The following is a 13,549-nucleotide window of genomic DNA, read 5'->3' on the forward strand; positions in this document are numbered from 1 at the left end:
TTCTGTAGTCTGATCTCAGCATTAGAGGAACATATCAGGTAGCATCCTTAGATTGCTTATTTACTATCTAATATAGTAAGTCAGTGACTATTCTGTAAAATCAACCAGGTTTATTGAAATATTAAAGTGAATTTCCCACAAAATATTTGCTTCCCTCTCCACATTCAGAGTAAACAGGAATGAGAAACAATAAAAGTCACACTTTTCAGCACCAAACTCACATTTCATATTGAACAGTGTAACAACAAACATCTCCGCTTTCCACTCGTTTGAGTCTCTTGAAAATCTTTAATAGTCTGTGACAGAATACAGACTGGAGTTGACAAACAGCAGTTTCATTATAAATGAGCTTTGAAAATGGAAAGCGGTGTCTATCTCACGCGTCCAGACAGATCCGGTGCAGGACTAATGCTCAGGAGCAGACTACTCAGCTCATGTTTAGGTGGAGAGTCCTATCTGCCCAACAAATAGATTCCCCACCCGACTCATTTTGCCCACCCACTGCTTTGTCCCTCTTCATTATACAAACATAGCGTCCTTCCTCTGAGGCCAAATGGAAACCTCAAATAAAGCATTGCTACCACAGAGGAACATAATACCAATTATAGTGCAGATATGCAGCCACTCCATTTCCATTTATTCTCAAGCCTTTCTGTGCTACAGCTGCTTCTATTCTTGCCATAGTCATGAAACTGACAATAAATGCCTTGACCACAGTCAAATGCTACTTAAATTCATTGTTTCTCCGTATCTCAATGGTGTGCTACGTGTGTCCTATTACTTCTCTAACCGAATAAACCGAAGAAATCAGAAGACAGCGGAAGGCGTGGAGGTAGCAGATAGACTAAAAACTTCAAATCTTCAATAGACCCTACTAACGAGGGTCTGTTAGCCAGTCTATGAGATCTGGCAGGGGTCCAGGTGCTTCTTCAGTAATTAGACACTCTTCAAAGAGAGTTTACTGAGCCTTTTGTTCAGGCTTCATCTCGACCGGTTAAAAAGCTGCGGGGACAGTCTCTGTAGGATTTCGCAATTCCTCCAATTAGGAATATTTCTGCAATGTTTTACCCTTTCAGAAAAAAACTATGCAGCTGATGAAAATGTGCATCAAATTCGCAATGATCTGCTGCTATATAAAAGCTTTGATCAGACCATTAATTGCAGCACAGTCACAGAACTGTATCGATGTTTAGATACCAGGGAGCCTCTGCATACAAATCAAGGGCATCTGGTAGAAGTTGCAAGCTATTGCAGCATGTACAAAACTTGACCTCTGATTACATAATCAAACAAAGAAATAAAGCAAAATCTTGTAAATTGCTGTTGGTCACAAGCTGATCTGACCCCTCTTGGATGGTTTCCACTTTCTCTGAGGTGCAGTGGGAAAAAAGGAATTCAACAACAGGAAATGGAGGCGCAGTGTTAAAGGAAATCCCAAAGAGGGAGGTGGACCATTTCTGACATGTACGCAAACAAACCCAGCAGAAGCCGTTCTATTCCCAATGTGCACCTGTACAGTGTCACTGCACAGCATGTCAGCATAGCTAGTGACACCATATGACAGGGTTCCTTACAGGCAGCAGATTAGTTTTGACGTATATAACGCTTCTGCAGTTGCACTTTATATGGACGGATTCACCTTTGTTTCCGTGACATCTAACAGGTACACAGCTGCTCTTAAGTGCTGCTGTCAACTGTAACTTTTCATTTCACTGTGCATGAAAAGAGTCTGAATTCAGTCCAAACACACCTGTCATCACAACAACAGACTAACACTTGGCCACGGATGTTATAGAAAACAATAAGGGGCATTTCACAGAGCATGGGAACCACTGAAATAAAGCTGTGATATGGAAACAGTGTCAGCGATACATGGTTTGTCCACCTGAGAGCAGAAATTCATTTGTTTTTCAGAATATAAACTTATAATATGTGACTTAATCAATTGATTAGCTGCTTGAATGAAGACAGCTGTGGCTCATGAGGTTGTCCACTAATCGCAGGGTTGGCGGGTCTTTGGGCCAATGGGTGAAAATTCAAGAGACATACAGCTTTGGTTTTTTATAGCAGTTGAAATTGAGGTCTTTGCTTTTGGGCATCTCAGTGATGGTAATGAGGGAGGGAAAGTGCTGCATTTTCATCTTCCCCACCCAAATTTGTCCTGCCATTCCAGGGAATTTAAGCGACGACCTTTCGCTCACAAGCTCGCAGCTCTAACCTTTAGGCCACCAATGTACAGAACTGATCCTTTAAGTAAAAGATCTAAACATTTTCTTGTTTAAACTTCTCAAATCTGAACATTTGCTGCTTTTCTTTGTCTTTAAGTTACAGTAAATTAAATATTTTGTGGTTTTTGGACTTTCTGTGGTACAAAATAGACATCTGATTAACTGACTTTTCGGCTCTAGGAAATTATGACAGGCATTTTTTGACATGTTTTCTGGGGTTCTTGGCCAAACGATAAAACTGTTTTTTGCTTGAAAAAAAAAAAAAGCTTTACTTGATGCTTTTTGTTTGGACTCTAACCCGTAATTTCAGTTCATTTCAGTTCCATCCACAGGCATATGATTACTGCCAGTCTAGTCACTGAGTGCATTTCCTCTGGACACATAGCTTCTCCGTTTCAGAATGATGGCCAGATAAACACGATCTGAGCAAGTCAACAAAGCTCAGCAAACAAAACGCTGCACTTCTGAAACATGACTGATCGGGATTGGTGCATTTAATTTGATGGAATGACCTATTTAACACTTTTAGCAAAGAAAAGTCATTTCAAACAACCCCACAGTATTTCTTAAGGTTTTTATATTCAGTCGCTCGGTTTTCAGAAAAGCATTTTTAAAAGATTGGAGGGTTTTCTTGATGGAAGGGTCTTTAAGAAGTACTCATACATCGTCTTTCTCAGCCACACACACTATTCCCACAACTATGAATGTTAATTTCACACTCTTTCCATTGTTCTTCCCAACGGGGTAGGACACAGGAAACTAACCTCCAACTCTCCTGCAAAACTGCAAGAAAATACAGACGTGAAATTTTAATTTTGATCAGTCAAGCAGGAGGAAATTGTTTCGTAGTTGCAGAGGAGTGTCTGTACCTGGGGAGCATCGGCACAGAAGCAGCAGCTCACCTTTGAGCGCTCAGGTGAAAGGAAGCCAGACAGTTTGAATGCTGTGGCTCGTCTGAGACAGCGATTAAAAAAAGAGGTGACATTTGACGGCTGAGGGTTTGCTTCTTTGCCCTGCTTAGCTCACAGTGTTCCTCTTTGTTTCTACCGCGGCTCTCTGCTTGTACTGCACACAATAGCTGCTCATTTAGTGAAATGACTAACTGAACAATTTACCTCAAATTATCGATCAAATGAGGGTAAAAGATAATGTTTTATCTTGTACAAAACAGCTTTCTCAGAGAAACAGTCATGGTGAATGCATGGCCATAATATTAAACAATATAAAGTGAGTTAAGAAGAAGAAGTTTAGGCAAATGGTTTAAGCATCACATGTGGACTCACAGAGGTAAATTTAGGCTTTTTGAATCATGACCAGTCAAAAGTCCTTTATGCAAAAAGGCCTACCGACTGCAAGGACTACGGGATGGAGGATTATGTTGCATTTTCATTGTGGAAATTATGTTATGAACTTTTAGATTGTGAGATATAGGCATCTCACATGATTACACTGGAACCAAACAACAGCAGAGTGATTATATGAGGAGATTACATTTTAAAAAACTCTAGATGTAAATTAGTACTTGTTTCAGTGCCAAAGAGCTCTGACCATGTTACCTGTAGATACCACTCATGGATGATACTACAAACACAACACGCCTCACACACGCCCACACACACACACGCACACGCGCATACGTAAGCACGCACACACGCGCACACACACACACACACACACACACGCACACGCACACGCACACGCACACGCACACACTCAATAAACCTCCTGCACATCCACAAACACACAGTCCATAAATTGTAGCCCCAGAAATAAAGATTTTACCTTCGGATCTTTTTCTAGACGGACTTGTGTCCCCCTGTGATCTGACAGCGATCTCTTCACCACTGTACGATGCCGGAAGTGATAATAGTCACCAAATACCTGAAAAAGACAAAGAAATATGATCAGTTAGCACAAAATGTCATTTTTAAATCTCTCTCTATGTAATCTGATAATACCTCGACATGTAATAATAGCCTCAACGAAGAATGAAATTACTCTGTCATGCTAGTTGTACTTTTCTATCACTAAACCACCATTTAGTTGATAATACAGTAAATACAGCACTATTTGTGCTTTTGTATTTTGTATTGACAATTGGAGAAGCATATTTCCATTTTCATTCCCAAAAACCCCCTCCAACGCCTGGTGCCACAAGCGGGGAAACCCCATACATGACCCATAATCCTCTGTGCTCAGTCCAGTTATTAAAACTGTGTAATCAAAGTCATTACCATTGAGCAGTGATACGCTTAACTTCAACGAATACGCTGTCAGAACAAAGAAAAGCGCTCTGCATCACAGCTGAGCACTTTCAGAGGAACAACAACACAATCTACACAAGTGCTTAAATAATTAGCCAATTCACTGACAAAAAATTCAATTTGATAACCCATCCATAATTTTAATCAAGCTGCAGTAATATTTGCTGGCTCCAGCCTCCCTAATGGGAGGACCGGCTTGCTTTTCTTTTTCCTTTATAGATTATTTATTTAACTGAAAATGTTAGTTGCATCTCTAATCTATACTTATGGAACATAGTACAAGTGTGAGTCCAGTGCGAGTCCAAAGGAACATTTCTACAATCACAGTTAAATAGTGTGTTTAGCAGCCAACCAATCAAACTTCTATGCAGATACTCAGGTGGTGTTAACAGCAGCATATGCTCTGAAATGTTAATTAATGATTTCACTAAAGAGAAAATGGGGAAAAGCAATTAGACATACTCAGAATCAGAATTACCACTGCATAGAGATTTTAGATGAGTTAAACGTAACTGTTGGCAGCATACATATATATGAAGATGTGGTGCAAAAAAGTGAAAAAAAAAACCCAAACATTTTTGTCAACAGATTGGGGTGCTTTGTGTCCCAGCAAAGGTCAACGTATAGCTAAGCTACTGCAGTGTGTGCTGTAACTTTCCTTTGGTCTAAAAGAGTCACGGTTCAGTCTCTCAACCTCCTCTGCCGCCATTTAATCACAGTAAACAGGCCGATTCCAGCCGGGCTGACACAAAAAGCCCCTGCACACAAAGCCAGTGGACAATAGGGAGGCAATAACCAAGAGAGAAGACACACTTTACAGTGTTATTCAGCACAGAGGTGGAACCACCACCACAAGTCTGTGTATTTGTCTGAGAGTGTGTGTGTGTGTGTGTGTGTGTGTGTGTGTGTGTGTGTGTGTGTGTGTGCGTAAAGCCATTAAGGAACAAGACCAAAGAGAAAATGCAGGATATAACAGGGGATAAAACGCTGACATCCAAAAAGGCATTAGCTGAGCCCACGGTCTCCTCTCCGAAGACGAGCGGGTAGCTGGTCCATTGTGTTAGCCCAGACAAGAGCCTGGGAGGTGGGACTGGTCTCAGACATGGGTGGAGCATTCAGCAACCCTGCGTAACACCAATGCCGATGAAAACATTTACCTAAAAACAGCATTCATCGATTGTATTCATCAAATGTTTTTGAAGATAACTTTTACTTTGTAAAGCAAAAAGAAGTCAATGGTGTATCTCACATTTCAATTAGACAACATGATGCCAGTTTTCAGAGCAGCAATGAAGAGGTTTGAGCGAGGTTTTATTTTTTTTCATACATAAACATCAGGTTTGGTGTCAGAGATTCAAAAGAAAAGAGAAACACATTTTCTAAGAGCATCATCCTGACAACAATTATATTCCGCAGTTCCCTGCAGAAGTTCCCTGCAGAAGACACAGACCTCAATATGTCCAACGGCAGCAGCATCAACAGATTGTAATGCAGCCACAGCACACGCTGGCTTTTTCTTCAGCGGTGCCACTTTAACTTTTTGTCAACTGGAGAACCAAAACTCTCTCTGCTAATTGCTGTCTTTGGTTTTAAGTATAGCCATCTGATAAGCTCACAAACATCTGGAGGTTGTCAAAAGTAATGCTGGGTAATGTAGGAAATCACTACTTGATGGGGAAATTTGGGGCTAACACTTCATTAGAAAATAATTCTACATCACATATTAATGATGTTCAGGTCTCAAGGGAATTTATTTAGAAACTGTCAAAACTTCAAGACCAACTCATTTCTACTAGATCGGACGTTTTCAGCATCTAGAAACAGTTGCCCCCCTCCCAAAAAAAAAACAGAAAAAAAAACAGGTACATGTGCATGAATGTACGCATTTACACAAGACCACAGGTCACCTCACATAAAAAACAAACCAACTGTTTCAAAGATATGCACGCACACACACGCACACACTTCACTTCAACCAAATGAAGTCCATTCGGCTCCTGCTGAATGTCCACCCTGCAGCTCAATCATCATCCAGCAATCAGCAACAACACTTAAGAGCTTACGTTTTCAACCACTTAATCTGAGGACCACGTTGTTTCTGTGGGGTTTAACTGCTTTCCACTGGAAAAAAGGGCCCATTTACGACAAAGACATTTAGATGGCAAAATTATGTGGAAAACAGACAGATCAGGACTTGTGAGTGACCATTACTGATGCGATAAGCTGGGCACTGATAGAGCACAACAGGCTTAACTGGAGCTCTCCAAGTGGCCTATTACCGAAGTGAAGCATTAATCCATCAACCTCATTAAAATGCACGGTGACAGACAGTGGAAAATTACCGTCTGCTGGTTTGTTTGCATGTTTGCCTGCTCCCCGCCTGCCAAATTTACCTTGTGGGAAAGCACTTATCAAAAAGGTCTGGTGTCTCATCTCCCGTGACTGTTGACACAATTATGTTTTACAAAAAGCCAAACAATGTCTGGAGACAAATTGGGAAAGAGGTTTGAGGGCTGCAGTAAAATGATACGAAACTGTTTTCCATATGGAGCCGTGAATGTCAAGAACAAAGCCTGCGGATTTTGGTAATTCCACTTGAGGAGAGACCATTTATGCATTTAAACTACGGACACATCAATCATGACACCTTCTCTCTCACGTGTGACGTTTAACTGCATTTGATAAAGCAGCATCAGGACATAGAGCATTAATATATTTGTTTGTGCATCTGGGGGTTCAGATCACTCGAGAAAATAAGACAGCAAACTCCTAAAATAGCTCAGCATCTTGTTTATGTAATGAGGCTGGAGTCTAATTACTCAGTGTGGTGCAGGGGCAGGACGGGGGCACAGAGCGCCACAGTGGCAGCTGGACATAACCAATAGTTTCTTTTAAAGCAGGGCAGAGCAGACTGAGCTACCCCCACACCTGAAAATGGGTTTGCACAGCTGGCCTGTCGTTCTACCACACCACACTTAGTCTCTACATGTTCTCTCCTCATTGTTCCCCGCCCTCACCTCCATTATTTGTCCTACAGCAGTCATTCTGTCTCTCCCTGCTCATTAACCTTTCATTTTATTTGGCATCTACGTTAAGCATGTACTTGATAAGAGCCATAAACTAAATCAACAGTGTTTGTAGCCTTCACACTGCAGACACACAGATGCAGGCGAAGTGGTCGCTACTAATGCAGAAAATGTGTCCACGTGCATCTAAACCATGCAGGAATAAACTAGTAAGTTTATAAAGCCTTATAAGGCAAACCCAAGAACTCAAGCTTCCCTGTTTATCAACACATCATCCATTCTCAAGAAGCTGCCGGCCACATTCCTCTACTCTGTGTATATAGTAAATACAGATTATGACTCTTGGCACGTTGCACTGTTTACCTTGATTATTCTAAAGGAGTTAATCAATTTAAAATAACCTAATACCTCAAAATCATTATGGGCATCAAAACTGGAGCAACGGAACCAGGCTCAGGACCATATTTTCTACAGGGGTGTAAACTGAAGGGGTACCAAATCTCAAAAAATCTTCATTTGAGCATAATGTTGCTTTAATGGTGTTGATAAAAACAAGTGGACTAAATGGGATGGTGAAATACGGGGCATGTGAGTGGGATGAACAGCTGAAAAATACCCCAATGACTTCAATATCTACAGAGGAGGGGGGGGGGGCAGAAAGTAAACAGTATGACCAGAGTGATCATCATTCAGCCAGAAGGCATCGATTCAAGGTCCTATGACATACAGAGCAATATCAATGTTCTGCAGCTGACTGAGGTTTACAGCGGACAGAAGCCATGATTGTCTCTTCTGGGGATCATTGTGTATCATGTGATGATCATGTCTCTGTCACCAGATAATAAAACAGACATTCTAAACCATTAAAGACACCTTTCATATGTGTTTGCACAATGATTTCTGGACTCCTCGATAACTCATCCCTCAGTGTGTTACCTTCACTTAACAATATCGTCTTCTTCTTCGATCTATCTCTTCTTCCATCTTGTTGCTAATAAATTCTGCTGAGATGCGATTACCTTGTGCTATGTGCTCTGCTGTTTGCAGATGATTAGCTTTCCCACTTTTGCAACCTTGCTATCAGTCATCCAGTGGAAATTTCTGTAACATCGTGGCTCCTCAATAAAACAACCCCCCCCCCCCCACACACACACACACACACACACACACACTTCTCCCTCTTTGCATCTGACCTCACTCTTGTCTCACATTAAGATAAAAATGAAGAAAACAGTTGACTTCTTCATGAATAGGGGCTCAGAAATCATTTTTAAACTCAAACCGCAGGAATTTAGAAACTCCAGATGTAGCTACTGTCACAGGTTTTGTTTGCAAAGTTCTCCATGGGGGAGAGTCCCTGAACTGCTCAGGAGCTGATACTAAATCCAAGGGAAAGAAATGCCACAATTAATAACGCAGGACATGTATATTGATTAGCACTGTAAGGAAGTTTGCTTCAGCATACAGGTGAATTATGCAAAACATTCTGGTTTGTTAAACAAAGTGGAAAACAAGGCAGAACCTAGACCTCACAGCTTCAGGTTATGGGAAGCTCCAGGTTACGGGTCATTAAGTTCCTGTAGTGGGGAAAAAACTGAATGGTGGCGCCGTTGAGATGATGAAGTGTGTGCCGTGAGGTGGGGTGAGGGATACGGCACTGCCACACTATCTGTCATTTGGATGGAACTTTGTTAGTCATTGGTGAAAGGGTGCCTGCATAATTTTAGGGAAACATGATGTTTACTGGCAATACTGGCAGAGCTTTACTGTTGACAGACATCTTACTGTGATGTGATGTAATTCTGGCAAACCCCATGACATTTTTAATACTTATTAACTTGGAGGGTACAGAGTAAATGTCAGTTTCGCAGAGACAAACACTAAATATACTGATGTACTCAAATAAAACACTGATTCTTGCTGCTTATCTTTATGGTAAACCTGAGACCACAGTGTGATAGAAATAAAACCTACAAGGAGAAGTGATGACGACCATTATTTTTGTCTTATTTCTAATTACTAATAAAAAATAAAGAAATACTATCTTATTCTATACTCCATTCTCCTTGGTTCTCTGCATTAGCACAACAACTTGTCCACTGCAGCACACCTCGACTTTATGGAGTGGATGAGCGCGTAAAAAAAGTTTACAGTGCCACGACAGAACTGCTGCAGGGCTGTTAGCTCACGGGTCGATGAGAGCTGTCCTCAGATGACTAACTCCTCACAGCAAGGTCTTTATGGTGCTACGAGAGTGAAGTCACATGAGCACAAGACTGCACACATACACAGTGCAGTAGGTTTTATAACCCCACAGACCCAGCTGTACAGATTTCATGCAGACGACCGTGACAAATTATAGAAAAGTCAATACATTTGTGGAAGCAGACACGCTCCGACGTTTCCCACTGACAACATGGCCGGTGACCTGATTAGCCAAGTCATAGATATTTGGTCATATGAATGGATTATCTGGCCTTTGGCTTTTTAGTCTCAAACGTTTTATTTCCTCTATATCTGCCTTTGACAAAAGAAAAAGCCTATTGACGCAGTAAAAGGAAAGAATTGCCATGAGCCGCAGGCCTAAGATTGAATACTCTCACTCCTCCAGCAGACCAGAACCAACTGTGTGAGATGTGAACTTTAGCCTCGGGGTTGAGTCGGGCGGCATCTGAAAGAATCGGTCGGTCCAGAGCAGAGTAACAATCTGCAGGTGCTGCACTGAAAGGGTGTCATCTGACACCGAGTCGCTCTTTCTGAGAATAACCTCTCAGAGCAGTGACGTGCTCCTTTAGACAAGAGGCAACTGTGATCAGCGGGGAACTCTTCAACATGTCGAAATAACACCAGTTGACTCGGCTCAATCTCTAAAGCTCTAGTCAGGTGTTGCTCTGCTTGGGTCACATTTGTGGGAGTGAATCATACTCAACGACTTTGTTTCAACACAGCAAACAGCTAAAAAGGTCTTCATAGTCTTGATTGTGGCGTTATTCACTTTACACTAATGGACTTGAATCACTTCTATAAGCTGAAACCCTAAATCATTTGAAATATCCTTTCTGTGTCTTCAGACAGAGCTGTTAGGAAGAAAGCAAGCCATCAATTACTTGCTTCATCAAGTATAATTGACGCTATACCCAAGGAAGAATCAATTCCTCAGCTACCATATGCAATTTGGTGGACGTCCAATGAGATGGGTGACTTTCTAAAAGGGAAGTCTGGGTTTAAATGTAACTGATGCGGTTTTCAAAGAATTAGTCTCCAGGTCTTGATATTCATCACGTTTCCTCTGAAGGAGGAACTTGGGATGCAGGCTTTTGCTCAAGTGCTTTCTGAATCTGGAGACTCAGCGGAAGGTTTTCTTGCACAAACAGTCTTCAGCAGGAACAGAAAAAGTCATGTTTTTCCTCACCCAGTCAAAAATACAGTATATCGGTATGTTTGTGCCACAGCCTGTCGCTCTTTGTGTGTTACTTTATTTAATTCAGCTGGCAGTGGTGGTACTGCAACACTGGTCATCACTCTCCAAGTAACATTTTATTTTCATTAATATTTAAAACTCTGTTTAATTTATTTTTCTGTAATCACCTCCCAAGCCACTGCAGTGCCTCTGCACTAATCCAACACAACATAGCAAAGTCTTCAGGCAAAACCTGTTCAGAGAGCGACAGAAAATCTAATTCATGTGGTCTTCAAAAGGGAGTTGATGCATTGAACCTTTCAACCTTAAATAAGAGAGCAAAGCTTTCGCTCAGGATGCACAAAGGAATACACGAAAGAAAGACTGACAAGAAATAAACCAACTCTGTGTCACTTGAGCAAAAATTAGACATCTAGTCTTAAATACTGGTTAGAAGTTAAATTCTTCACCAAAGTGAGATGATGGTGATTATGAAGTAAATAAATAGACATCAGGGGTTAAATTAACCATGTGCATGTGTGGAGAAAAAAAAGAAATTGAGTCTATTTTGTTGGGTTGAAAAAATAAAGAATGTCACTTCATACAGTGTAGATAAATATCTGTTAACTCAGCAGTACGAGCACTTTGAACACATCCCACCCTTCAAAGACTACAAAGAGCCTGAACCCCATTTATGCAACGACTCCACTCGCTGTGCCCTACTTTCCACGTCTTTAAACAGAGTTAAGAACGGCAGAGTTATTTGTTGTATTGTGCAAATCTATTGAGATTTTCTGATGTTTTTCATTAAGAGAAGCTCAATTTTTAACTTATGGACTTTCAAAGACAATGCATCATTAATAAGTGGAAAATGAAAGGAGCCGGTCCAGCAGTCTGCTGTGTGATCAGTGTCGCAGAACGTCGATGAATCTCTAATCACAGAGACTGGTTAGAGATTCTGTTGGACAACTTTTCATGATCAGTATGCTGGAAATGAAGGTCGCTCCTATTAGAGTCATATTAACAGTTCAGAGATAATCTCTCCAAGCACGTCGTCAACACTCATGTACATGCCCTGATGAGCTCATCCTCATTAGTGGAGGAATTCAACTGTATCCATCACTAGTCACCCAGTTGGTGTGTGTGTGTGTGTGGAGAGAGAGAGAGAGAGAGAGAGAGAGAGAGAGAGAGAGAGAGAGAGAGAGAGAGAGAGAGAGAGACTGAGATGGAGGAAATTGGAAGAGGGACATGGAGGAAGCAGGTTTTTATCACAAGGGAGGCAGATCTATCCCAGGGAGTGCAAACTGTATGATTGCTTTTGAAACCATGAGGGAATACTAAATCTAATCTGAGAAAAAAAAAAAAAAAAAAAAGCAAAAATGACCAACATAAGGGGGAAAAATCTACTCTTTAGCACTGGGGATGCTGGGGAGGCACTTTGCACTCCAAGTTTAATTTTACTTTCTTTCAGTTTTTCCACATCTCCCCCCTTTTCATCCAGTGTAAATATTCAATTATTACCCGGTTTTGGGTACTTTTAACAAACTGGGGCTTTAAGAGCGTCATGGTTAACACAAACAACACTCTATATAGTCTACATACACTGTATTTGGCCACATATCACCAGAGCAACCCCATCACTCAAAAAGACTCTTTTGTCTGACATGGGAGAGATGAAGTTAATGAATAGCTAACCTGGCTCTGTCTAAAGGTAACAAATATATATGTGTGTGTGTGTGTGTGTGTGTGTGTGTGTGTGTGTGTATGTGTATGTATATATTTATTTATATATGTTTTTTTTCCACATTAGCAATTTTCAAATTTTCATTTAAAGTTTCAAATTGTGATGCACAGTAATCTGTTGTCCTTGTGTGTGTTCATACAAATTGTCAAGGAACTGTAGAAAAGCACTGTTCAAGTCGTGGCTGATGACGATTAAAGAAAGGAATCCTGGAAAGCCCATATTTAATGCACATGGTATATCCAAGGACTGGGTTTAGTATTTTTGCTCCATGTAGGATGAAGTAAAGAGTGACAGTGATGAGAGAGACGAAGAAGATTCACCGTGAATTCATTGGCATTTCAACTGAGGTAGTTTGTCTCTCAGGCCCCAAGGGCCCCCTGCCAGGAGTGCTGGAATAAACGGCATTATATAAGTAGACTTGAAAGCACGCTGCATAAAATCCTGGGCTGGACAGAATTAGTGTGCACTGATGAATAAGCATGAGCGGTGATATTAATACTGCGGTGAGTCTCAAAATACAGAGCTGAGATTACCGCACTGAATTAAATGATGAGGCAGAAATATTTTGCCTCATCACCTGATTTTTATAAAAATGGATCACTTGAGAGGTTTAAAGGATGGTGCCGCATACTTTTAAGGTCAGCTTAGGCGGTGTGTGCGGTGGTCATGTCCTTGACGGAGAGTTCGACAGCCAAATCTGTAGCTTCCTCTATGAAGTTAACAATGTGTTAAAATTGCCAAAGGACTACCTGGGCTATAAATGCACAGAGGGCAAGGACATGCATACCTGTGAGAGACTTCATTTCAAATATAACATCTCATTAATAACCTGTTGCGTTTCACCCCACTGTCCCTCTCTCTCACACACATACACACATAATGAAGAC

General features: G+C 41.1%; 1 protein-coding gene across 1 annotated transcript in view; it reads right to left on the bottom strand.

The window, feature by feature from the left end:
• The window catches only part of furina (furin (paired basic amino acid cleaving enzyme) a), a 73,381-nt gene that overhangs the window by 32,130 nt on the left and 27,702 nt on the right, over positions 1-13,549 (bottom strand). Inside the window, exon 3 of the mRNA XM_076727329.1 lies at positions 4,011-4,109. Coding sequence (XP_076583444.1) covers positions 4,011-4,109 — 99 coding nt within the window. The remainder of the gene's footprint in view (positions 1-4,010; positions 4,110-13,549) is intronic.

Source organism: Chaetodon auriga, chromosome 1 (assembly GCF_051107435.1).
Source record: "Chaetodon auriga isolate fChaAug3 chromosome 1, fChaAug3.hap1, whole genome shotgun sequence".
Classification (NCBI taxonomy): domain Eukaryota; kingdom Metazoa; phylum Chordata; class Actinopteri; order Chaetodontiformes; family Chaetodontidae; genus Chaetodon; species Chaetodon auriga.